Here is a 26727-nt window from a genome sequence, read left to right as displayed (position 1 = left end):
TAACAAATTAAGCTCTATGAATGTATTAAAATATTTTTTTGTAAAATACAGATTATCCTTTTTGTTAGTTACGCAGTATAAAATTTGAGGTTAGCAAATTGGTAGAATTGTTACACGTGTAATTGACTAATTTGTTAATATAAATGTTTTTAAAGGTTCTTATTTTGTGTAGCACTGAAGTATGTAGTATATAACTTGAAGTAATTATTGACCAAGTGTAATTCTTTGAGGAAATAAATAATACTGGGTTGTTATGTCAAGAAGGGAAACAGAATTTAGAATTTAAGTAAATAACCCCAAAATGAAATAATTTGAATTTAATTTCCATGAAATGTTAAAGGGGTTACTATGAATCAGAATAATGTGTGTTTAAAACACTGTTGCAGGGACTTCCCTGGCGGTCCAGTGGTTAAGACTTCACCTTCCAATGCAGGGGGTGTGGGTTCGATCCCTGGTCGGGGAGCTAAGATCCCACATGCCTCACAACCAAAAAACCAAAGCATAAACAGAAGCAATATTGTAACAAATTCAATAAAAACTTTAAAAGTGGTCCACGTAAAAAAAAAAATTAAAAAAAAGAAAACACTACTAAATGTAATGCACTCTATTTTCTTTTTTCCTATATGATTTAATTTTTTTAAAAGCTTGTCATGCTCACTAAATTGATTTCACAACCCATAATGGATCATGACCTGCACTTTGAATAACAACACTTCAGAGGGAAACTTGACTGTTACTTGCCCCTACATATGCTTCTCTTCTTGAATAACATAAGATCAGGCATTGGCTGTCTTCTGGGCAAAAGTCCAACTCTAAGTACCCTTTAGGAAAATGCCCAAGATCCAGGAATCTGTTTTATCTTGATTTAAGGCTCCACTGCTCCTCACCCCTCACCCTCGCCCCTAATTTGGGTCATACCTTTTGGTCTTAAGCCTCTTCTGCTTGCCACCAACGATTTCCTGTTTCTTTGAGAGATCCCCAGGAATCCTTACTACAGATACCATTGAGACAGTCTAATATCCATAAATATGGTGAATTTAGACTTTACCTTCTTAATGGGAATTAAGAACTCTGTTCGAGGTCCAGTGTCAAAAAAACCAGCCCGATACTTAAACACATATTCTCAGTGCTCCTCAGGCACATGCACTCTAAACTCAAAATTCTCTGTCCATTCCCTATGACCACTATTAAAATGTTCTTTCACTGGCCTCCTTCCTTTAAGAAATTCAGTCAGCTCTTGCAGCGACTGCTTTTATGTGTTAAGGATGTTGGCCCAACAGGACAGTGTAGCCTTCTGTTAAAATCCTGCAAGTCAGCACATTTAAAAGAAAAGAGAAGTAATTGGCAGCATATTGGTTGCCCCAGGCACTATGCTAAGAAAAACTAGACCTATGTTATCTCCTTTGATATTTGTAACACCTTGATGTGAGAAAAATTATCTTACTAGGTCTCTCATGTAGCTGTTTGGCAGAGCTGGAGTTTGAACCCATAGCTGTCCAAGCCCAAATCTGTTTGAATTCTAATCTGTTCCGCCAAAATGAAAATTAAAACAGTGTAACATCATTGTTTATTTTCAAGTAGGCAGTCTGTTCTTTCTCCCTCTTTTTCCCTCCCTCCCTCCCACTGTTGACCTGGGGCTTTTCAAATAGGCTGCTCATATATATTGGTAAGAATGTGAGTGAGTTACCACTTTTCTGGAGGCAGGTTTGCAATATATAGCAAGAAACAGATTTATGTATATAAATATTAATTTCATCTTTATTTAAAGATGCGCCTACATTTACATCTTAAAATTCTAGGCTGCCTTTAAATTGTTCTTGAATATTTAATAAGGAGAAAATGCCCACGATAAGGAAGGTAAGCAGGATAAACATTATGATCCCAGTTGAAAATAAAATGGGGTTATGTCTATATATTTGTAGGAAAAAAAAAGCCTGGAATGAAATACCCTTGAATTTTAGAATTGATTTTAAGTGAGAAAAAAAAAATAGTAACACACAAAGGACACCTTAATGGTATTTTCTAGGAAGGTTGCTTAATGATTGTCAGTTTTTCCGTGACATTTTTAAAAAACAGGATTTACTCTCTTCCATCTTGGGGGTCTGACGCCATAAATTACTTGAGAATCTTGTTTTAGACTCTTAGATATGAATAAGCCTGATTTCCACCCCTATTGATTATTTAGTGTGACTTCTTATCCATATGAGGATCCAGCATTATTTTATTATTATGATCTTTGTAAGGTGAAGGATTTGAAATAACTTAGACTCATAGAGTTGTGTCCTTCCCCCAAGGTTTTATTATGAAAATCTTCAAACATACAGGAAAAGTTGAAAGAATTTTACAGCAAGTACCTCTAAACCCACCATCTAGATTCCACTATTAACATTTTATATTACTTGCTTTATCTCATATCTGTCTGTGTAACGATCCCACTGTCTATCCACCTTATTTTTTGATTCATTCTAAGTAAGTTATAGACATCAGTACATTTCCCAGAATCATGGAGGTTTTAGGCTTAAAAGTGATTTTCAAACTTAAAAGAAAAAAAAACAGTAAAACTGAAATCTTACATTGATACCACACAAAAGACATGTAGGTGGTGCCCCTCTGGGGGAAAGAGGAATGAGGTCCAGAGCTCCTACCTCAACCTCTTCTCCATCTTCCCTTTTATTAAGGGTTCCTCAACACAGTCTGAAAAACTGTACTCATTCCCTTCATTTCCACATTGAGGAAACTGGACCCAGACACGTTAAAGAGATTTGCCCGAGGTTGCAGAGCAAGTTATGACTAAACTAGGAGTCAAAGCCAAGTGTCCTGATTTTGGTTGCTGTGCTTATTCAAGATTGTAGCCTCTGGGGCTTCCCTGGTGGCGCAGTGGTTAAGAATCTGCCTGCCAGTACGGGGGACACGGATTCGAGCCCTGGTCCCGGAGGATCCCACATGCCGCGGAGCAACTAAGCCTATGCGCCACAACTACTGAGCCTGCGCTCTAGAGCCCTCAAGCCACAACTACTGAAGCCTGCGCGCCTAGAGCCCGTGCCCTGCAACAGGAGAAACCACCGCAATGAGAAGCCTGCACACCGCAACGAAGAGTGGCCCCCGCTCGCTGCAGCTAGAGAAAGCCCACACACAGCAACAAAGACCCAATGCAGCCAAAAATAAATAAATGAAAAATAAATTAAAAAAAAAAAAAGATTGTAGCCTCCCAGAGCTGTAGAATCACGGGACCTGAGTGTTAGATCTGACCAGAGGTTATTTATTCTGTCATCTTAATTGTCCTCTTTTCGCTCTGACGCAGTCACCTGCTATTCTCTGTGTCAGTGTAACCATGCTTATTTTGGGAATAAATCCTGACATAACAGAGAAGGGAACTGTGCTGTTGAAATAGATTTCTGCTGTGGGATCAAAGGCCCTGTCCTGAGGGGATGATGTGGATGATCCATAAAAATCGTATCGTGACCTAATGTTCTGGTGAAAATCATGATTTTAAATAATTGTGAGATTTTATATGTGTAAATGTGGATATTATAAAAGGCTCAATCTGCTAATTTGAATTTGTTGATTTAATTTTAAAATCATTTTTGAAATAAAAAGAATTTTTAAAACCCACAGTTAATTGCCTATAATTGCAGCATTAAATTTTACTTCTTCAGCCTTAGAAATGTATTAAAAAATGTGAGTATTATTGTACTCGACCATTGTTGTTTCTGATTATATAGACTATAATTGATTATAGAAAGTACGTAGTACCACCAGTTACAAAAATGCTTTCTTTTTTTAATCTTCTAAAAATCCAGTGAAAAAGAGGAGGAACTGGCACAGGCACGACTACACAGAAATTGATGATGGTTCCAAACCAGTGCAGGCTGGAACTAGAACTTTTGTGAAGGAATTACGTTCTCGAGTCTTCCCAAGGTAGGAAACCTGTTATGACCAAAGAACATTTAAGAATGTTACCCAATAAGGTGACATTATCTAAAGTAGCGTGTTCATACTTCAGGTTGCAAGCCATTATTATTCTTAATCAGTTTTTTACTTTTTGAAAATAAAACAATAAAAATATTGGTACATTGCAAGTAATAGGAGTAAATAAGCATAGTTTCATGGAAACTTTGTTATGTGCATGTGTACTGGATTACTGGGTAAAAATGTATTTAACTGTAGGTCTCAGTCCAAAAAGTTTGAAAGACACTGATCTAAGGCACTTATTCCCGTGCTTCGTTCCTTATGTTGTGCAGCTGCTGCTTCTCTTTCTCCTTCACCTCTTTTACACCTGTTTTCATACTCTGCTTTTTTTCTTATGTTATTTTCCTATCTGCCTCCACCCTACGTCTGCCAGAAGTCCCCACAACCATTGCTTAGCCTCTGGTGGCAACAGGACTAGGCTTTTTTTTTTTTTTTAAAGATAATGGAAAGTATTTGAGTTATCTGTGGCTCAAAGAACAAATGTCAAAAGCATTATACAGCATTTAACCATGCTAATTTAGATCATTTCCTACTCGCTGCCTGACATCTATTTAAAGTGATAATGCTTAATAGGCTTTTTACACGAGATCATATCCAGGCTTGTTAAAAAGGGGAAGCACAATTTAAATTTCAATCACAATATCACCTGCAGCCTATTATGGAATTATTTCAGATCATGTAACTATAAAACTCTTCCTATTTTGTCATAGTCTTTAGGATACCTGGCCGTTCCCCTCCCTTAAACAGAAACATAAATGATAAGCAGCTACTGTTGGCTCCCTCACGTACTGGCAGAAAAAAAAAAAATGAAACACAGTGATCGCCATGTGATTTTTGTGATATTAAAGGCCTTATTCTCAGATATTCTCCTTTATGAGTTTCAAAGTCATTGGAGAAATGTCTGTTTATTTTCATTGATTGATTTGGAGCCCAGGGCCAGAGTTTTCAGCCAGGCTCTATGGGCTGGCTTCAGAGAGGCTTGTGAGTTTCCTAAAATTGTGTAAACAGTTGACATGTTGACATGTGAATGTGAATTTTTCAGGGAGAGGAGCCTTAGCTTTCGTTTTTTAAAATAGGTTTGTAACCCAAAAGTGTAGTGTTAAAAGTCCTGGCCCAGTGATTCCCGTGGCTTCTCGGCCGAAGTATTAAACACAGATGTGAGCAGGTTCCAGAGGCGGTCACAAGTGTCCACACTGTACTCACCACTAGTTAAAGGCCTTTGGTTTTATTTAATGTAACTCCATAAACCTCCACATCATTTAAAACCGTGGCAGGGTGACAATAATTAACTAAATTATACATACTTAATGTGATTAATATAGAAGTGTATAAAATAAAGTGAACTCCAACTATCTACCCCGACCCCCCCACTTTAAGACAAAGTCTTTTGAGACCCTTTTTTACATAAATGATAACTTTTAAAACATTTATATGTATAGGTGTATGGATGTATATATACATCTAATTTTAAAAAATAAAATGGGGTTACATTATGCATATGTTGTGCAACTTGCTTTTTTTACTGTTATGTTTAATAGGTATCTTTCTGTATGTATACACAAATTTACCTCACTCCTTAACTGCTGTGTAGTATGCAATTGTGTGTGTGTGTGTGTTGTGTGTATGTATATATATCCCGTAATTTACTTAACCATCCCACTATGGTGTATGTTTAGTTTGTGTCCAGTTTTTTCCTCTTGTAAGTAATGATGTGCCTGTATTTTTAAGCACTTGTATCTACATATTTTTGATCAATGGGGGGAGGTAAAGCACCAGACATTTAAGATGGAGGAGTACAAGTGACTTAAGATTCTCCCTTAGGTTGGAGTTTAAGGAATTGTTAAATTCTCAGAGGTTGGGGAAGAAGGAACACTTGTGGATGCTTATGGGGAAAATAAAAGGCAGTACAGAACTCAGTGAGTCAGGTGAAGGAGCTCTGAGCCCTCCACTTACAAGACTATCCAAGAAAAGTCTGTCTTGATTTTTTTAGGCCTTAAACTGACCTTCTGTTATTGAGAAGGTGGGAAGACCTGAGCTCAGTAATTCACAGACCCAGTTTCTCCTGTCTTCTCCTTGACACCTAGGCTACAGATGACATCAAGACTGTTAAGATCTGACTGTATAAATGGAAACTGTTGTGTTTAATCTATGATGCAAGTGTTGCACTTAACTTTGAATGTATAGCAGCTGCATTCTGTGAGCAGTTGGAAGATAAAATCTAGAATATCCCCATTTAAAGAGATCTTTGATTTGTGGTTAGATAGGGGATAGTGAAAAGGGACAAACCACACTTAAGTGTAATGCCTAGAATGTGTTAATCATCAAAGAGGGCAGCTGGAGGTTCAGCAACCCTTTTTAGTGGCTTAAGGTGACTGCGTGTTAAAATTTATTAAATACTGGTGATAGCAGATCTTTGAAACCAGGAGTTCTCAGTTGGGGCATTTGGACATTGTCTCAAAGAGTAGGGACCACAGATGCTAGTCATCCCCCAGTGTGTAGGACAACGTGAATTGTTCTGTGTCCGGTGAGACTTTGCAATGCCTAACAAATATTTGTGTAGACTTTTATAGCCAGATAAAATCTGGTCTGTTTTTACTTATCCTAACCAGCTTTTATTCTACTGTACCCCCTCCCTTTTGCTCTTCTGGTTTTCTATGCAGCTTGTGTTGAGTGGCTTCTGATCTTGTTACTTTTAAATCCAACCACTCGTTACAATCGATTGTAAGCATCCTATTATTCTGTTATATTTTCTAGTGTTGTTTACCTGAACATTTACATATTGAAATACGTATTTTGCTGGAAACTAATTTGTTTTTTCTCTTGTTATAGTTAAGGCATTTTATATAATACATATATATTTTTCCAATTATATGTAGATTGAAGTAATTATCTATGACTTTTACTTTAGAATACTAAAAGGGGCTTTATAAAACATTTGTTATAAAAAGGAGAATTAGGTATGATAGGTTGAGAACCACTGATGTAGATAATAATATAGTATATGAATTAACCCATTACCAGATTATCTTTCTTAACTGAACTTATCAACAGAGATGACATGTTACTCTTATGCTTTCCTTAGTGCCGATGAAATCATTGTAAAGATGCATGGCAGCCAGCTGACACAAAGATACCTGGAGAAACATGGATTTGAAGTCCCTATTATGGTCCCCAAATTAGATGATCTAGGACTCAGGCTCCCTCCACCTACTTTTTCTGTTATGGACGTGGAACGTTATGTAGGTACGAACTTGATTCCTTTAATTACTTGGGAAAACATGGTAAAAGTGAAATTGGTATTACCCTAAAAATACTAAAAGTTGAATGAAGAGATGTTACTTTACTTCCGTTTCTGGGTCAGGAAAAGTGAAATTCAGTATTACCTATGTTGAAAACTATTTTTTTCTCAGCAGACTTACATTCAGAAAGACAAAAAAAACATTTTGCATATTTTTATTTACTCCGCCTCATCCTACTGCTTTTGTTGTTGTTGTTGTCATCAAATTTACTGATACGGGCTTCCCTGGTGGCGCAGTGGTTGAGAGTCCGCCTGCCGATGCAGGGGACACGGGTTCGTGCCCCGGTCCGGGAAGATCCCACACGCCGCAGAGCGGCTGGGCCCGTGAGCCATGGCTGCTGAGCCTGCGCGTCCGGAGCCTGTGCTCCGCAACGGGAGAGTCCACAACAGTGAGAGGCCCGCGTAACGCAAAAAAAAAAAAAAATTTCCTGATACTTGCTTAGGAACAGTTATTATGGAGGGGTAGCTGCAGACTGAGGAAGAAGACTTTGGGAAATCGGGGTGGTTCTAGGCCTCTGTAGCAGCATTCAGGTACAAGATCTCTGGATCCTGCTTTAGTGACCTCCTGCTGCCTAGAGAAAGGCTGTGAAAAAGAGGAGCTCACTTTCAAACCTGTTTTTATATTAATGACTTGGTGATACTGCCATTTAACGATGCCTGGACCTAATTTTTTATATTGAGGCCCGGAAAGGTATAAGAAACAAGGTGGAAGACCCTTCACCTGTTGCAATATTGTTGACATTTTCAGTCACTTTTTTCATTCGCATCAGGGTATTTAGAGATAAAGCTGACTCTATGTAGGTCTCATTCCTTGTCAACAAAACAGAGATTATTTGAGGATTAGATCTCAAATCTATCTTGACTCAAACTGTCTATTCTTTAGAGTATGTTATCTCCTGAGCATGAAGTATCTGAGAACTTGTCCCTTTATTGATCCATTGGTTGACGTTGATAATTGTTTCACTGAGGAAGTCCAATTAAATTGTCTGACTTCACATTTCAGCTGGTTTTGAATTATTTGATAAATTAGAGGATGAGGCTGAGGTTTCACCTAAACCTGTTTACATGGATAGCACTGTAAAGTAAATGGCTAGTGTAATATAAGTGTAGGAAAAACGTTCATAGTACTTGATAGCTAACTTTTTAGTACTGCAGAATGCTTCAGTTAACAGAATTGTTTTGCCTCGTAAGTATAAAATAGTCTATTTAACAATACTTTCTTAACTTATATAAAGTTACATTCAAGTAAGAAAATGTCACTTGTTTCCTATTTCAGATTAAGTATTGCCATATTTTGAATTTCACCTTATCCTACAGGACATTGTAAAACTAATTATGCTTTTTAGGGTGATGCAGTGTTGAGCAAGCAATACCTCATGATTTTATAGGAAAATTGTAAATCAATCCCAATTCAGAACGCATTTCACAGGCCCTAATATGAACTGGTTTTTGCTTCCTAACCACTCATTTTTTTCTTGAAGCAGAATATTAGAAGAGAAGACACTACCAGGCAAGCAGAAATTGTTTGTCCTGGTTAATTTGTTCACTAATTCCCCAATGACCGATTGGTTTCCCAAAATGATGGACTCAGAATCTTAGGTGTTAAAGAAGTGAAAGGGAAAAGTCAGTCCCCTTATTTTATGCATGAGGAATGCGGCACAGTTGTTACCTACCAATGTAATATGCATTTTTGTCGTGAGCTGCACAAGAAATCATTGGTGTGTAGAAAGCTTTGTAAACATATAACTTTTTACACTCAGTGTTGATTATGCAGCTCTGTCTTAATTGCTTTATTCTTTCTTTCAAAAGTCATCCCTTTGTTCAAAAGTTCCAGTTGGACTTAAAAAGTATAGGAAGAATCTTTGTCTAGGCTATATAGTTTTTATAGATGGCTTAATTATCATACAAGTAAATATAGTCTTTAAAATATTTTTGTGTAGGGCGTCTATTGATGAAATTCTTAAGCGCAATAATGAGACCATAATTTTTCTCTGCAGGTGGTGACAAAGTGATAGATGTCATTGATGTGGCAAGGCAGGCAGACAGCAAAATGACACTTCACAATTATGTTAAATACTTCATGAATCCTAACAGACCAAAAGTGTTAAATGTGATCAGCCTTGAATTTTCAGATACAAAGTGAGTAGTTCTGGACGTTTTGGTTTAGCCTTCTGAGTGTTAGCTAAAATGTAGTTAAATGATGAATTTCTTTTAGTAAAAAACGTAACTGTGACTTCTAAAGTGGTCCAGTGATATAGCTATGTTGTAAATTTTGCTTTGGTACCCTCAGACTTTAAGTATTGCTGTTAGCTGTGAGTTCCAGTTAATTTCTTGGTTTGGGTTGAAATGGGAGATGAAATTTTAAGAAGTTTTAATTTGCATGATGTGGGTGTGTGTGTATGTGTGTGTTTGTTTTTTTAAAGGATGTCTGAATTGGTGGAGGTTCCTGATATAGCCAGAAAACTTTCCTGGGTGGAAAATTATTGGCCTGATGATTCAGTCTTTCCCAAGCCGTTTGTTCAGAAATACTGCTTAATGGGAGTTCAAGACAGCTACACAGATTTCCACATTGACTTTGGTGGGACTTCAGTTTGGTACCATGTCCTCTGGGTAAGCTTGGGGTATTTCTTTGTTCACTTAATCACAAAAACGTACAGTCTTATTTTTCCATGGGTATATTCATTTGCTATAAATGACGTTTGTAAAGAGGGAAGTGTTTTGTACTTTTTCAGTGGGAGCTATCATTTTAAATACTTAAAGAAGCATTATGATTTTCTTTTTTTAATCCCAAGTAATGGAGGAGCCATGAATTCTTAATTTATATAGATTCCCTTTTTTTGCCCCATCTGATAAATTAATCTCTTTTAGCCTTTTGTCTCTTTTTGTTTCTTCTTCCCCCTAGTCAGTTAGCAGTTAATCCCTGAATCTAATACCTGAGAAGGAGCAAAATTATAGTAATAATTGCTTCTGACCTTAAGGTGAGGCTAAAGCCAGCTAGTTGGATAAGTCAGGAATGCCCATACAAATACGAATTCTCCTCAGGAGCTTATATTCACCTTGCTTTATCTAGAACTGTGCTATTCCGTACAGTAGCCACTCGGCACATGTGGCTACATTTAAATAATTAAATATAATTTAAAATTCAGTTCCGCATTTGCACTACCCCATTTCAGGTGCTCAGTAGCCACATAGGGCTCATAACTGCTATATTGGGTAGCACAGATATAGAGCATTTCCATCGTCACAGAAGGTTCTTTCGGGCAGTGCTGATCTAGAGCCAAATCTTCGTCAGTATCACATGCCTGTGCATCAGCAATGCTCTGGACTATGTTTGATGCTGTGCCCTTGAGCTCCTCTTCCTTTCCTCCGTGAGAAAGCAAAGGGTTAGTTCATTAAAGAAAGTTTATTCACAGATCTTTAAAAATAATTGTATTATTATATGTCTTAGGAGAAAGGGCAAAGTTTGCAGAGATGACCCTCTGTAACCTGGGGCCTATTAACATGTATTTACTTCTCTACCTTGAAAATGAGATCAGTAGGATGTTTGTGATGCTTTACCCTCCTCTCTCGTAACTATTTCTCCATCCCTGCTTTATTGACCCCTTGTCGTATTTGAGACGGGAGCCTTAGCTCCTTTGAAGATGCTTATTAAGGGCAATAGCTATTGATCAGGTATGTGAAATATGTCTTTTTGAGCCTTAAAAAAATCTGATAATTATCTAATTTAATTTAGAACATTGTATTGGGAAATTACATCAATATAGGCCATCCTAGAATGGCATTTCCTTTTTCAAAAATAGTGTGATTACTTCCTCCTAGGGCGAGAAGGTTTTTTATTTGATAAAGCCAACAGATGACAATTTGGCACTCTATGAATCTTGGAGTTCATCTGTGACCCAGAGTGAAGTGTTCTTTGGAGATAAGGTGGATAAATGCTACAAATGTGTGGTAAAGCAGGGACATACCTTATTTGTTCCTACAGGTAAGGTTTTAATCCCATCCCGCTCCCCATAGTGGATACTCATCACATGGAGTCAGCTTTTGATTGAAATCTCTGACTTTAATGTGTTTGGAAAGTAGTTTCGCATAGCCCGAGCGATGATTCTGATCTTGGACTTTTCACTTCTTTGTGCCTTAGAGGGCTTCTCTTGTAGTCAGGACTCGTTTTGGCATTGTGTTTTATGTCATTTGCCTTCACTTTTATTTTTATTTAGAAAAATTCATCTACCATAATCCTCACCCTTTTAAAGTGTACAATTCAATGGTTTTTAGTAGATTAACAGGGCTGTGCAACCCTACCCCTATCTAATTCCAGAACATTTCATCACTTCAAAAAGAAACCCCATGCCAATTAGCAGTCACTCCACATTTCCCCCCCCTCTGAGCTCCTAGCAACCACTAGTGTGCTTTCAGTCTCTGCGGATCTGCCTGTTTGGGGCATTTCATATATAATACGTGGCCTTTTGTATCTAGCTTCTTTTAGTTAGCATCATGTTTACTAGGCTCATCCATGTTGTAGCCCATGTCAGTGTTTCATTGCCTTTTGTGGCCAAATAATATTCCATTGCATGGATGTACCACATTTCATTTATCCCTTCATCAGTTGATGGACATTTGGGTTGTTTCCACTTTTTGGCTCTTACGAATAGTGCTGCTTTGAACATTTGTGTGAAAGTTTTTGTGTGTAGGTTTGTTTTCATTTCCCTTGGTTATATATACCTAGTAGTGGAATTGCTGGGTCATATGGTTTAATGATGTTTAACTTTTTGAGGAACTGCCAAACTTTTCCTAGTGGCTGCACCATTTTACATTCCCACCAGCAATGTACAGGTGTTCCGATTTCTCTACATCCTCACCAACACTGTAGTTATCTTTTTTTATTTTTGTCATTCTAGTGGGTGTGAAGTACTTGTATCTCATTGTGGTTTTAATTTGCATTTCCTTAATGAGTAATGATGCTGAGCATTTCTCTTATTGGCCATTTGTATATCTTCTCTGGAGAAATGTCTATTTAAATGCTTTGCCCATTTTTATGTTGGGTTGTCTTTTTATTGTTGAGCTGTAAGCATTCTTTATATATTCTGTACACTAGACCCTTATCAGATATATGATTTGCAATATTTTCTCCCATTCTGTGGGTTGTCTTTTCATTTTCTTGATAATGTCCTTTGCATAAAATTTTGATGAAATTCCCTTTAATTTTAACTGGTCAGCTCTACATTGATGTCAAAGGCCCAAGCCTGCTGTAAGAATCTGGGCAGCTGTCCTGGGGCAGTTAGGAGGCAATGAGTCTGTTTTGAGGGACCCTAGGAAGGGATTGAGTACCAGCCTTAGCTATAGCCTCAAGTATAGGTATCAGGTCTGTCATTTTGAGACGTGACTAAATGCAGGGTATGGACTCTCCAGGTCAGTGGTTTTGAGAATTGTGTTCTTCTGATTTGGGTGACCTTAATGGCTACACAGTTTGCAAGGATCTGTTACAGGCCCTGCTTTCTTACCTTGCCTCTGGAGTATATAATAAGAAGTATGTGTTGAGCAAATGAATGAATCAATGCCTGGAACTACCAGAATTTATAAATCTAGATACGTATCAGTATTTTCACTGTGAATGGGCTAAGCTCCTCCCTTAAAGCCCCTCCCTTAAAGCCCCCCAAAGCTCCCTCTTATGACAGATATTTTGTTATGCCCACTTCAAAAATCTTGAATTCACATTTATCATTAATATAACCTCCTGCACCAGTAATTCCCCCCCATTGATGTAATGACCTAATTAGAATATAAAGAGGAAATTAAAAGTAATTTATAATAATACACCATTTTACAATGTCCCTGCTCAGGCACAGCAGCATTAGAAGTCAGGATGATGCACAGACCAGCTAACCAGTACAGGCGTGTAATTGGTAGTTCAAAGTCTGTAGCTCTGGTGTGGATTAATGGTTCTCAAACTTCATTGACCATCAGAATCACCTGGAGGGCTTATTAAAACACAGAGTGCTGGGCCTTAACCCCAGCGGTTCTGATTCAGTAGCTCTGGGGTGGACCTGAGAATATGCATTTCTAACAAGTTCCCAGCTAAGGCTGGTGCTGCTGGCCTGGGGACCACATTTGAAGAACTGCTGCCGTAGATAGTGTGATTTTTTTTTTCCCCCCCAAGGTAGTTGGCAACTGATACACTTCCTTCAGTTTACAGGCTACCTAGTTATATTCCTAGAAAATTGTGCCAAAACCATGCAAAAGATCCTTGTTTCATATGAACGGAGTTATAGTTTCTGGGCTCAGACAGTTAATAACAGATTTTGCACCTATCTGAATGCCCAGCAGAAATTTGAAAGTCCTGACTAATGGAGGACAATTTCTTACTGTGTGGAACTGTCCTGCATGTTGCATCCCTGGCTCCCGCTCGCAAAATGACAGTAGTGCCTCCTGATCACTGTGACAAAAAAAAGCCCACCAAACTGTCTAGATCACACTCTACAGGTGGTACTGCCTCCATTGAGGACCACTGATCTACAGAATTTGAAGCCAGCAGAGACTTCAAATTTGTGATTTCAGGGTCAAGCTCAAGGCCTTTGAGCACACACGTGGTCACCACTTGAAAGCCAGTCTTGGGAGGAGTTTTTTGATATTGTGTTACAGCACAATGAGGGATCAGAATATGAAAAGTATAAGGAAAATGGGATCTGTCTATTTTAACAGTCAACTTTTACATGCAAACGTATGTGTGTATATTGATTTATGTTTATATGAAGTCTTTATGTTCAGTCTACGGACCTTTCTTTCAAAAGTTTAGCATCATCTCAGAAATGAGCCTCACTTTGAAAACATTTTTATGGGAAAACATTTTGACTTTGTGGGAAAATATCATTTTGATTGCCAGCATTTATATTTATAGGACCATAACCCTGCCTAATGAAATGTGGGTGATCTACTTTTTCTTTCTTAGAGGAAGGTCCCAGGTTGAGTTCCATTGATCCTCCTCTGCTTGGTCCCTAAGGACACTTGTTTCAGGATGACACTAGGGAGGCAAAGCGTCCAGCCAGTCCCGTTGTTCATTTAATGAAAACGCGCTTGCCTCACTCTAACCAGATTTGCCTTGTCTCAGAGTAAAATCTTTAATATAAAGTAGATTGTGTTTTTAAGCTAAAAAACTGAAACAGCAACAACCACAGAAACCTTCACCTATCCTGCACCGTAATTTTGTCTAATTGGGTCAATCCATTTATCTTAAACACAGCACAGAGGCTGGCATATAATAGGCATTTAATACATATTTGAATCATTGAACCTCTAGATGGTAATAGACATTAGCTTCTCTAGCACTGAAGTATGAGGTAAACTGATTTTGATATTTTGTGTTTCTTAAAATAGGTATATATCACATTTGTGTGGTTTGAATATTGAAAAATCACTGATTTATATACTTTTAACCATTTCAGGGTGGATTCATGCTGTGCTCACTTCTCAGGACTGTATGGCTTTTGGGGGGAACTTTCTGCACAACCTTAACATTGGCATGCAGCTCAGGTTTGTGTCATCAGTATTTAAAGGATCTTTTGTCCTTTCTTAAATAGGACTTAGTTCTAAAAGTCAAAAAAAAAAAAATTCAGCAACATACTTAATTGAGATCTCATGGAGATAGGCCCTGAGAAATTATTAGGAACTTTTAACAAAAGTATTGTCTTAAGATTTTGACAGGAGAACACCTTGATGCTTTTCTAATCTAAAACAAAAAGAATAGTTTATTCAATTTGAGATTAGGTATCTCCCCAAATTTCAGACTTTTGTAGAAATGGATAGGCTCTCCTTTGGCTATTTTTACAGTGAGGGAATTGAACTAAAACCAGTCAGACTCAGGTGTGACATATGCTGCTGGGGCAGAGCAACCCTAAGTTAGGATCGTTGTCAAAACACCTGCTTTAATTTTGCTGTGGTAAAGGATTAACAGCTATTTCCCCTTCTGCATGAGAATTTGACCTTCGGGTAATAACTTCCCCTGGTAGCCTAATGAGAGAAGACTGTTACAAGGCAACATTGCTTATGGTAAAATGATTCCTGATTGATAAACCGCATCAGTACTGGCAGAACTAGAAATACCTAGTAGGAAGCCATGTCTTTGGGCTTTCCTGAGTGTGACTGTTATAACTTGGCCTGCCCCTGGGGAGCCCCGGAAGCCATGCATCTGTGGAGTTATTACAAGAGATTCTGGCTCTTATGGGGGGTATGCAGCTTTAAGCTAGGACAGCTCCCACACTTGCCAAGTACGAATCTTGTTTCTTTATACCTGAGCTGTCCCTGGGGAAAGACGGCTCCTGGCTGTGTGGACTGCTGCAAAGACTCCCACGGAAGACTCACCCTGTGGCGAGCTGTGGTTTCTCACAGGTCTTCTCACCTTGACCCTTGCCAAGTGTGGTCCTGAGCTTGAATGCTTAGTAGAGCCTAAAGAAAATGCCGTGAGAGGGTGTTGCAGTGCTGTCCAGCACAGGCAGCCGGTTTCTAAACACATCGTTCTGTTTATTATAGTGGAACCCTTGTAAAATTCCTTCTGTTAAAACTAGGCTACAGATCCCAAGGGGTGATCTTTTTGAAGCCCACTGTAAATTCTTCAGTATCCTGTCAAATCTGTTAAGGGCGGACCTGAGTAAGATCACAGCTCAGTCTTACCCACGTGTGGTGGTGGTGTTGAGCGATGTGCACTACTCGATTGGTCTTATACGTCGTGGGCTGCTTATTTTAGTTAAGTTGATTGTCTGCATTTAACTTTGAAATGCTAATATTAATATTAAATTTCTTCAACTCTTATTTATTTAGGTGTTATGAGATGGAAAAAAGGCTAAAAACACCAGATCTTTTCAAATTCCCTTTCTTTGAAGCCATATGTTGGTTTGTAGCCAAAAACTTGCTGGAGACCCTAAAAGGTAATAAATAATCTGTAGATTTTGTTGTTTCATATGATGCATGATACTTCTAAACTCACTAAAAGCCACTCATAGAAAGAGAGGTTCTTTTTAAAATGTGGTGTGGCTATTGTCCCTATTTTGTTTTTTGTTTTTGTTTTTTTTGGTGGTATGCGGGCCTCTCCCTGTTGTGGCCCCTCCTGTTGCGGAGCACAGGCTCCGGACGCGCAGGCTCAGCAGCCATGGCTCACGCGCCCAGCCGCTCTGCAGCACGTGGGATCTTCCCGGACCGGGGCACGAACCCGTGTCCCCTGCATCGGCAGGCAGACTCTCAACCACCACACCACCAGGGAAGCCCCCTATTTTGTTTTTTAAATGCATTATTTTCCTCTGTTCAGAACCTTTTTAGCAAATTAGAAAATCTCTAGTCCTTAGGCATAAAAATCAGATATATGAAGAGCTGCATCAGAACCACATAGGTAATATTGAAAAATGTTCCTTTCACTGGGACTTTAGTCATCTGCACACAGTATCAGGCACGTAAAAGTGCCTCACTAACAAAAATGCAGTTGAAGCCAAGGGACTGTTACCTAGTATTTGTTCCCAAACATTTGCTTTTAAAAAATCGAGGGAATAATTTTCATGTCCTGAGTGAATCAGGTGGTGTCTGTGCCATTACCATTATGACCATTATGTGGCCAGTATAAGGCACCTGTTGGCACAAACCAGCTAGTGTCAGGCTATGCATCTATAGTTGAAGAAAAATGGTTCTTTTCAAGGGAGGTGGGAAATATATCCCTTTAAACTTGCAAGGTACCACCTCTTTTATGTGGAATTTCAGATTTTGATGTTTTATTACTGGTTTAATAATCTTTGAGCAGTCAAGTTGGAGACTCACTGTAACTTCCACTTTTATCTATTTTTTGCTTTTTGTGCACTTATGCCCATGAAAATACAGTCCATCTGGTTTTTGTGTTGTCTAACTTTCCTAGTCAGTTTGCCAGTAGTGCTACTATATTTTTTTAATTATTTAATTAATTTATTTATTGGCTGCGTTGGGTCTCGTTGCTGCACGCGGGCTTTCTCTAGTTGCGGCAAGTGAGGGCTACTCTTTGTTGCGGTGCGCGGGCTCTCATTGCGGTGGCTTCTCTTGTTGTGGAGCACGGGCTCTAGGCACGGGGGCTTCAGTAGTTGTGGCATGCGGGCTCAGTAGTTGTGGCTCGTGGGCTCTAGAGCACAGGCTCAGTAGTTGTGGCACACGGGCTTAGTTGTTCCACGGCATGTGGGATCTTCCCAGACCAGGGCTCGAACCCGTGTCTCCTGCACTGGCAGGCAGATTCTTAACCACTGCACCACCAGGGAAGTCCCAGTGCTACTATTATAATTAACTCCCAGAAGAAGAGATATAAGCAGATTAAACAATAAAGTCTAGTCTAAACATTTGGGGGTCTTCCCCATTTAAATGTTACACAAGAAGAAAAGGTAAAAGGAAAAAAAACTACCAATAACTTATTTCCCAGGATGGCATGCAAGGAATTAAATGATAAAAATCATTTATGGTTTCTTTCCTTAAAAGGGGGGCTGGGGAAAGCTCACTTTCTTTGGAAGGAAAGAGCAGTAGAACCCCGTCTCACACCTTGTAGCACAGTGTAGAGGTAGGTGTCTTGACAGTGGTGCAGCTGTACAGGATGGAGGTGGGATCCCGTGGATGGGGAGGAATAGTGCTCTCGGGTATTTTTCTTGGCTTCAGGGATGTCACAGTAGATCCATAGAGTTGCAATATATGATTTTCAGTAAAATACTGGACAGTAAATTTCATAGTCCCCTATTCGAGTAGAAGCCTGGGAAAATAGGAACACTTATAAAAACACTTACAAATGTCCTTATTTTCTGGAAATAAAACCCAATTACTGAACTCTCCAGGTAAGAGATTGGCAATTCAATATTCAGAAAATTCAGAGCACTTTTTCCATCTTTCTCTTCTCACTAACACATACACGTACACACACACACACACACACACACACACACCCACCCACCCACCCACCCACCCACCCACCGACATACATACACACCTGGGGTAATGCTTTTTCCTTAATATCTAAGAGGGGCTCATCAGTCGACTTTTTAGAACAAATTAAAAATTTATCTAAAAGACAAACTCTTGCTGTTCCCCTTGCAGCCACAAGCAGCAAATTGTTCAGTCTTAAAATAACGATTTAACCTTTGTTTTAGACCATTGAGAGTTCAGAAATATTGAGGTCTCACTGAAAACATGAACCTATATATTTAAAACCTAAAAAAAAACCCGATTACTGTAAAAGGATATTTGTAGGTGAGGTTTTAAAATGTTTCCATTTTGTCATCTATATCAGTACAGGCTACCTGGCAATATTAGTGAGTCAGTCCAGTCCCACTAAGGCTAGAGCCAGATGACCACTATACCAATTGCCATTGTCTTAGGATTCATCCTGGAAGCAGGAATGGTGGTCTTGTTACCCCGCATTATGTTGTTTTTTTATTCCTGACCCTTTAACTTTCTACTATGGCCTGTTATCTTCCAGCTCAGGCTGTTAATAAGGTTTATATGATGGGTTAAATAAGTGTGGATTATATGAAACTCTTAACTGTGTTTAGTGTTAGTAATAATAAAACAGTGAACCAATTTTGGGTTCATGTAAGTAAATTAAACACTGAGCAGAAGTGAGATTTTTTGCTTTTGTTTCACCTTACCTGAATTTAAGACCACATCTAATATATTTTGCATGAGTTTTAGATAATCAATTTGGTTTTAAAGCCCAAAAGAGACATTTGTATGTGTGCATGTGTATTTGCCTTTACAATAACGTAGTATGTCATGCCCATAGTCAGTTGTGTAGGTCACACACTGCATACACATACTCTCTCGTACAGTTGAAAGAACTGCACAGCTGTCACTCAGGTCAGCTCTACCCAAAGTAAGCAAAAACAGCCTTGCTGCTACCTTAGAGAGGCCCAGTTATTTTTCCCATTGCACCCTCCTCCTTCCCTTCAAGAGAGAACCACCATCCTGACTTTTGTGAAATCCTTTTCTTCAGTTTTATCACCGTGTCGCTCACTAAACTAGTTTAATTGTGTCCATTCTTAGACTTGTTGTGAGTAGATTCCTGCTGATCCTCTTGTGGCCTGTCGTTCACTCAGCCTTACGTGTGTGAGCTTTCTTTTAACTGGAGCATTTAGTACAACTACATTTAATGTAGTACTGTTTCTTTTTCTTTCTCACCTTTTCAACTGATTGTTCATTATTTCTCCATTAACTTGTTTGCTCTTTGGTGGTTACTCAAAACCTAAAGTTAATCCCTTTGTCGCAGAGCACTAACTCCTTTCCCCCTCAACTTCATTGCCACAGAACTGAGAGAAGATGGTTTCCAGCCTCAGACTTACCTAGTACAGGGAGTGAAAGCGCTGCATACTGCTTTAAAATTATGGATGAAAAAAGAAGTAAGTAGTTGTCTTTGGTGAATTAATTGTTAATTTTTACATGGCAAGGTCAGGAAAACAGAGTCCTTATGTTATTTTGGAGTAGTAGAAGGAATGGAAATCATGCTTTAAGTACAACCTGCACTTTATTGGACAGTATATACAAATGTGCTGGTTTATGTGTATATTTATGAGAATGAAGTACCTTGGTATTTCTTTTAACCTCAAAAAGAAAGTAAAGTTGAGTATATCTAGGATATTGACTAAGAAATGAACATGTAGATATAGAATAATAATATATAACTTTGAGCTCACATAGTGTGCTAACCACTGTGCTTAGTTGTTATATCCATAAACTCATTTACTCTTCAAAACAACTATATGAGGTTGGGGTACTCTTGGTATCCCCATTTTACATATGGGGAAGCTGAGGTTCAGAGCTTAAGAACTTGCCCAAGACAACTGGTGGAGCTAGGATTAAAGCTCAGTCTCTGCGTTTGCAAAGCCTATGCTGTTATGCCTCTGCTAGTCTTACGTAAGAACGAAGGAAAAGAGAGGTCAGGGTTCAAGCAGGAGACTTCCATTTTTCCCTAAAATGTGGTCTAGTTTGCATTTGAATCCCACCACCTCTAAGAGGTCATCCCAGGTCTCCATTTGGAAGCAGTATGTCCTTTCCTTATGCGTCCGTAGCATATCTCTTGTGCCAGTGGGCTTAAAAGTAATGTCCATAAAGTAATGTGTCCATGTCCTCTTGTCTAAGTTTATAAGCTCTTGAAAAACAGGGACTTTCTAATCTTCATTTCCTTCCTGGAACTTTACATACAATGTTTTAATAAATGATAAATAGTTGAGCTGATGAAAATACATTCCCATGCTAATTTCTCAAATGTCTACCTGAAATAAAAATCCCCCTCTTAAAAGATATTGGGAGACAGTAATTAATAGGTTACCCTCCCAATAATTTTATGCTCCCTTTCACGTTATTATCATTGCTGCATATCCATTAAGAGTAAGGGCACTGTGGAAGCATTCAGGAAAATAAAAATCATGTCTTCCAATGTCAAAGATGTCATCATCTAAATGACAAGTAAAGGCATAAACAGATTACAAAAGTATATAGTATATAAAAAGATAAAAACAAAATAAAGGGTATGTTGCAAAAACCATGTCATTCTTTTCCTTCTGAAGGCTGTAGACAAGTTGTTCTCAAACTTGTCTGTTTATCAAAATTGCCTTTAGAGTTTTTTAAAAATAAACTCCCTGCTTCTTTCCCGAGAGATTCTGATTTAATTGATCTGGGATAGGATCTGAACCTCTGTTTTTAACAGACTTTGTAGGTGATTTTGATGCACAGTAAAACTCATCAAATAATACATACTGTTAATTCATTGCATTTGAAGTGCACTTTTAAAAGCATGATGTTTGCAGTTAACTGTCCACCTTGCTCTAAGATGAGAGGTAGCTTAGCATAGTGGCTTAGAGCGTGAACTCTGGAGTCAGAGGCTTGGATTCAAGCCTTAGCAATGCTGCTAATAAACCGCTAACCTGTGCTTGAGGCCCTCAACTGTAAAGTGAGAGTCCTAATAGTATCTCTGTCAGAGTGTCGTTGAAAGGATTTATGAGTCAACACTCGTAAAGTACTCAACTGTATCTTGATGTCATTAGTTTGTTTTAACAAATTATGCTAAACCAAGGAGAGGATGTAAAGCAGAAGTAACAATTAGTACGTTAAGTGTGCCTAAAAGGTCAAAACTTTCTTAGATATACAGATTAATATTTGGAAATAGACATAATAAGTAATGACAGCAGTTTGCAGTTCAGTAGATATGGTAACTCACCAATTAATTCCTCTTTCCTGTGAATGGGATCTTTTCCCTATTTCGCTTTCAATGTGAAAAGAAAAAAACTTGGCGTATTAGATTTCTCATGAGAAACTAGGACTATTTTAGTGCCTGTGTTCCCCCTTACAGATCCTTACGTATTATGAATTAAATTTAGTTAGTTTCTCTACTAATTATAGTCGTAGTTAGAATTACAGTAGGCTTTGAGGTGTAGAGTCCATATAGAACAAAATTTACAGTAAGACAAGTCCATTTTTAACTCAAGGTAAGAGGATTTTATGAGTTAATAAGGATCTCCTTAGAAGATATGAAACCAACCACATGAGCTCTGAGACCTGACTTGTGGGTATTTGACCTTGTCTGTAAAATCTAGAGAACCTGAAAATTGATTTAGTAAATTAGTTTTTACATCTTAAAATGTAAGTAACTTTGGTTGTCTTATCTTTGTTAATCCAAATACAGCTTGTATCTGAACATGCCTTTGAAATTCCAGACAATGTTAGACCTGGACATCTTATTAAAGAACTTTCTAAAGTGATTCGAGCAATAGAGGTAAGAGTAGAAACTATCATCTAAATGCCTGGTTACTCTCTGCTTTGAGAAGCACTTGGATCTACCACCACACTGCAAACATTGGAAAGCCCTGACACTCTTAGAAGAAATAGAATGCACTGTGTCTTGGAAGGAGTCTCAGGTTTTCAGGCTCCCAAAGTCCTACGGAGAAATCTGGAGTATTGTATCATAGTGAAGTAATAAGGAAGCAGTTACCGGGTTACTTCAGGTTCTTCATGTTACTCCAAAAATAAAAAAAAAAATACAGCATAAACAAAACTTTCAGATCTCCTTCATTTCTGCAATGCAGAGATGAATACATGTTAAGAAATGAAAGAAAGAGAAAAGGTAAGATGAGTAAGAGCTGGGTGAAACTGAATTGGAAAGAGGGATGACACAAGTAAGGTGGGGCAAGGAGATCCACTTGAGTGAAAATATTACAGCAACTTGTTTAGGTAAATGCCCTTTGATAAAAGCCCATGAAGTCTTAGATTAGGTGTTTTAATTTATTAATTAGAGCTATTCTAGGTATTAAAGAAAGGGGGTTTTAGTTAAAGGAATTCTTGAGGAAGGTGGTTCTGTTAGTATCCAGCTTGAACTGAAAGGAAATTAAGTGGAGGAATGGCGGCTAATTGACACAGCTCAGATTAGGGCTGTGTTTGGGGGAATGAAAAGAGGTGTACGTCTAAGAAATATTAAAATGTTGGGTTTAATATCCTTGGATAGAGTATTTCATGTAATTCTCAATATGTTCAGATATGGTAGGAAATTATTTTCTGTTTTTGAAGAGCTGCATATAAATGGATTTTTAAAATCAAAAGTCACATATTTAATCTTGAATATATATGTAAATGGATACATATATAAATATCATATATAATAACAACCAAAACTAAGAATAAACTCAATAAGAAAGGTGTAGGTCTGTATGAAAAAACTATAAATCTTTACTAAGAGAAATAAAACTATAGTTGAATAAGTGGGAGTGTCATTTCTGAAATATGTCAATTCCAAATTAGTATCACAAATTGAAAATGGTAAAATATACTTGGAAGAATAATTGGACAAAAATAGTCAACAAAGTGTTTTTTTGTTGTTTTGGGGTTTTTGTTTTTTTAATTGGAGGGTAGGGAGTACAGAAGGAAGCAAAATGGCAGTAGAAAAATGTACAAAGAAAATATAAACGGGTATTTCACCAAAGAAGACATAGAAATGGCCAATCCAATAAAAAGATGAAAAATATTCTCAGTATGCGAAAAAGTATTCAAGTACATTTTGCCACATAATTTATGATTTCAAATGATCATTTATCAGATTGGCAAAGATAAAATTCTTTATTTTTGTGCTGCTGGTTGGAAGTGTAAATAGTTCATGCTTTCTAACTGGCATATCCCTTGACTTAGCATTATTTTAATAAAGTAAATAAGAGGAATCCAATTAAACTTTGTACATGACCATACCTGTTTACCACTATCACCTCTTGGAACCAAAATGATAGTAAAAGAATAAAAAGCAATATCCCCTGAAGACAAAGAGAATAATAGAGATGAAGACTCCAACAAAATTTTGGAAGCTGGAAAGCAAATGTTCAAGCGGTAACTGACTTAGCAGACCAGAGAGAGCTGAAACCTGTGTGGGCAATGGGAGAAGACCAGAGCAGATCTTATTTGTACAGTAAAACCTTCAAAAAGTTCAGCAGTCAGGGAAACTAGGACCCTCTGAATATGAGAGTGGAGGTGGGGTTGAAAGCAGGATTGATTAAAGGTCTATTTAAGAAATAAATTGACCTCCAGATCCCTGCCTTAACACATGCAAAAAACCAGAGATTTAAGTTTTTAGAGGTTGAACTTGAGACGACTTTGGCCACTGAACCCAGCTGAGGGAGATGGGTACCATACTGAAAACAAGAGGATTAAGTGACAATCTACATAGTGAATGATTCTTCTTCCACGTGGCTCCCCAAAACACTGGCAGTCTGGCCTGTACCTCCCAGGCCAAGAAGAAGATCCGCTGATGTTGACAATTTGAAACCTTCAGATGGAACAACCCAGATTCCTATAGTGAAACCCATCAGTTGATAAAGCCCCACTCACACAGAGCTCCCAATTAGCTTTTTCCTTTTTACATACAGTGAAACGCACAGGTCATGAAAGTACAATTCGAGTTTTGGCAAAAATATATACCTGTGTAACCCTTACCCCAGTTGAGCTAAAAATCATCTGCATCACCCCAGAAGGTCATTTCTTGCCCCCTTCTATTCAGTCTTGGACTATCATAGCTACCACTGTTCGGACCTGTCCCGCTTTATCATAGATTAATTTTGCCTATTTTTGAATTTCAGATAAAGGCAGTCATACAGCATATAGTGTTTTTGTGTCTGGCTTCTTTAAACATAAGGCTTTTGAGATTCATTCACGTTGCACGTGTCAGTAGTTCTTTTTCATTGCTGAGTAGTATTCGGTTAAATGAATATACCACAGTTTGTTTTCCATTCTTCTGTTGATGAATATTTGGGTTATATGCAGATTTGGCCATTATGAGTAAAACTATTATAAGCAACCTGTGTGTCTTGTGGTAGATATATGTTTTCATTTTTCTTGGATAAATACCTGGGAGTAGAGTTGTTAAGTCATAGGGTAAATGAATTTTTAACTTTATGAGAATCTGCCAGACAGTTTTCCAAAGTGTTTGTACCATTTTACACTCTCACTAGTAATGCACAGGAGTTGTAGTTGTTCCATATCCTTGCCAGTAAGTATTTGGTGTTTTCAGTCTTTTTAATTTTTGCTATTGCAGAGAATATGAAAATTGTTTCATTGTGGTGTTAGTTTACATTTTCCTGAAGACTGATGATGTTGAACACCTTCTTGTGTGCATGGCTGTCTGTATATCTTCCCTTATGAAGTATCTGTTTGAAGTTTTTGCCCATTTAAAAAATTATGTTGTTTTTATTATTGATTTTTAGGAGTTTATTGTATATCCTGGACACAAGTTCTTTGTCCTTTGGCATGCATTCATTCATGTATGTACAGATGATATATATTATATATGAGATATATACATATATATAATAGTAAATATTTACCCACAGCCTATGGCTTACCTTTTCATTGTCTTCATGGTGTCTTTTTTTTTTTTTTTTTACTTTTTTTCCCTTGAGATATAGTCCGTATGAAAAATGGTGTCTTTTTATGAGCAGAAATTTTTAATTTTGAAGGAGTCCAATTTATAAAATCTTTTTCTTTTATAAATAGAACCTTTTTGTGTGTCCTCTCTAAGAAATCTTTGCCCACTCAAGGTCTTGAAGATACTTTCTTTTTTTTCTAGAAGCTTTTACATTTAGGTAAATGGCCAATCTTGAAATTTTATACATAGCGTAAGGTAAATTAAGGCATTATTTTTCCCCATATTTTTATCTAGTTTTCTTAGCACCATTTCTTGAAACCATAGCTTTTTAATGCTTCCCTTTGAAAATGCATAGAAAGCCAAGAAAATTTTTTAAGACAAAGACCAAAAATAAGGATAAAAAGGGGGAAAAAAAAGTATTCAGAGGAAACAATCAATAAGCAAATAAGTCTCTAGCCCAAAACCCAACCATAACTGATACCCTGAAGAGAGAAAAGAGTAAATAGTACCTCCATGAAAAAAGAACAGGAAGCTTTAACAAAGGAACATTCAAAGAAAAAAGAAAAGGAGCTCTTGGAAATTAGAAATAAAATAGAAACAAAATTTAGTAGAATGGTTGGAAGATAAAGTTGGAAAAATCTCTCCCAAAGTTTAAAAAAAAAAAAAAAAAAGACAGAAATAGGACAGAAAAATCAGGTTGTTTTACACAATCACTGTCAAAATAATGTGAGTTCCAGAGAGAGATAACACAGAAAACAAGATTATCAGAAGAATAATCAAAGAAAATGTTTTAGAATTCAAGGACACACCTTCCCAAATTGAGAACTCTACAGAATGCCTGGTACAGTGAGTGAAAAAAGGCCTATTCAAAGGCACATTTGGTCACATTTTAGAATACATGTCATGAAGTATATCCTAAAAAGCATCAAAGAAGGAAGTATGGGTCATATACAAAGAAATGGGAATGAGAAGAATATCAGATTTCTCAACAGTAACATTACAGACTAGAAGGCAATAAGGCAGACTCTTTAACATTCTGGGATAGGAGGGATGCCAACCTACAGGTCTGCGTTCAGCCACGCTATAAGTCAACTATGATGGTAAAGATGTCAGAGAGGCAAGGTCTCCAACAGGTTACCTCCATGTTCCCTTTCTCAGGAGACTCTTAGAGGATGTTCTGGGAGAGAGTAAACCGAAAAAGGAGGAGCCCTGGAATTCATTCTTCCAGCAAATACTGAGTACCTACTATGTGCTGTGTCCCATCAGGAATCAAAGGCCCTGCCTGCATGGAGCTTAGTAGGAAGAGGCTGGCCGTAAATATTTTAATGACTCAGGAGTAAAGGAGTGCTCTGAAGAAAATAGAGGAGGGGAAAAGGGTAGGGAGTGACAGCCGGAGATGGGGGGGTGGGGATGGCAGCTTTATGTGGTAGAATGGGAGCAGGTCGGGAATGGCCTTTGGTATCATGTGCAGGCCCAGAGTGCAGCTAGTCCAGGATGGAGCAGGAGAATGAAAGGCTCCATATCAGTTGTTGATCTGAAATTCACATTTACCTGGGCATCCTGTGCTTTATCAGGCCTTCCTGTCTCC

At 37.9% G+C, this 26727-nt stretch overlaps 1 protein-coding gene across 1 annotated transcript in view; it reads left to right on the top strand.

Moving 5' to 3' along the window:
• The window catches only part of KDM7A (lysine demethylase 7A), a 75682-nt gene that overhangs the window by 36726 nt on the left and 12229 nt on the right, over positions 1 to 26727 (top strand). The window contains exons 3-11 of the mRNA XM_060020994.1: positions 3801 to 3918; positions 7052 to 7212; positions 9265 to 9406; positions 9691 to 9877; positions 11087 to 11249; positions 14704 to 14791; positions 16076 to 16182; positions 19550 to 19641; positions 21924 to 22013. Of these exons, the coding sequence (XP_059876977.1) occupies positions 3801 to 3918; positions 7052 to 7212; positions 9265 to 9406; positions 9691 to 9877; positions 11087 to 11249; positions 14704 to 14791; positions 16076 to 16182; positions 19550 to 19641; positions 21924 to 22013 (1148 nt within the window). The remainder of the gene's footprint in view (positions 1 to 3800; positions 3919 to 7051; positions 7213 to 9264; positions 9407 to 9690; positions 9878 to 11086; positions 11250 to 14703; positions 14792 to 16075; positions 16183 to 19549; positions 19642 to 21923; positions 22014 to 26727) is intronic.

Source organism: Delphinus delphis, chromosome 9 (assembly GCF_949987515.2).
Source record: "Delphinus delphis chromosome 9, mDelDel1.2, whole genome shotgun sequence".
Lineage (NCBI taxonomy): Eukaryota > Metazoa > Chordata > Mammalia > Artiodactyla > Delphinidae > Delphinus > Delphinus delphis.
The sequence above is the reverse complement of the archived record's forward strand: the minus strand, read 5'-3'. Positions and strand labels throughout refer to the sequence as shown.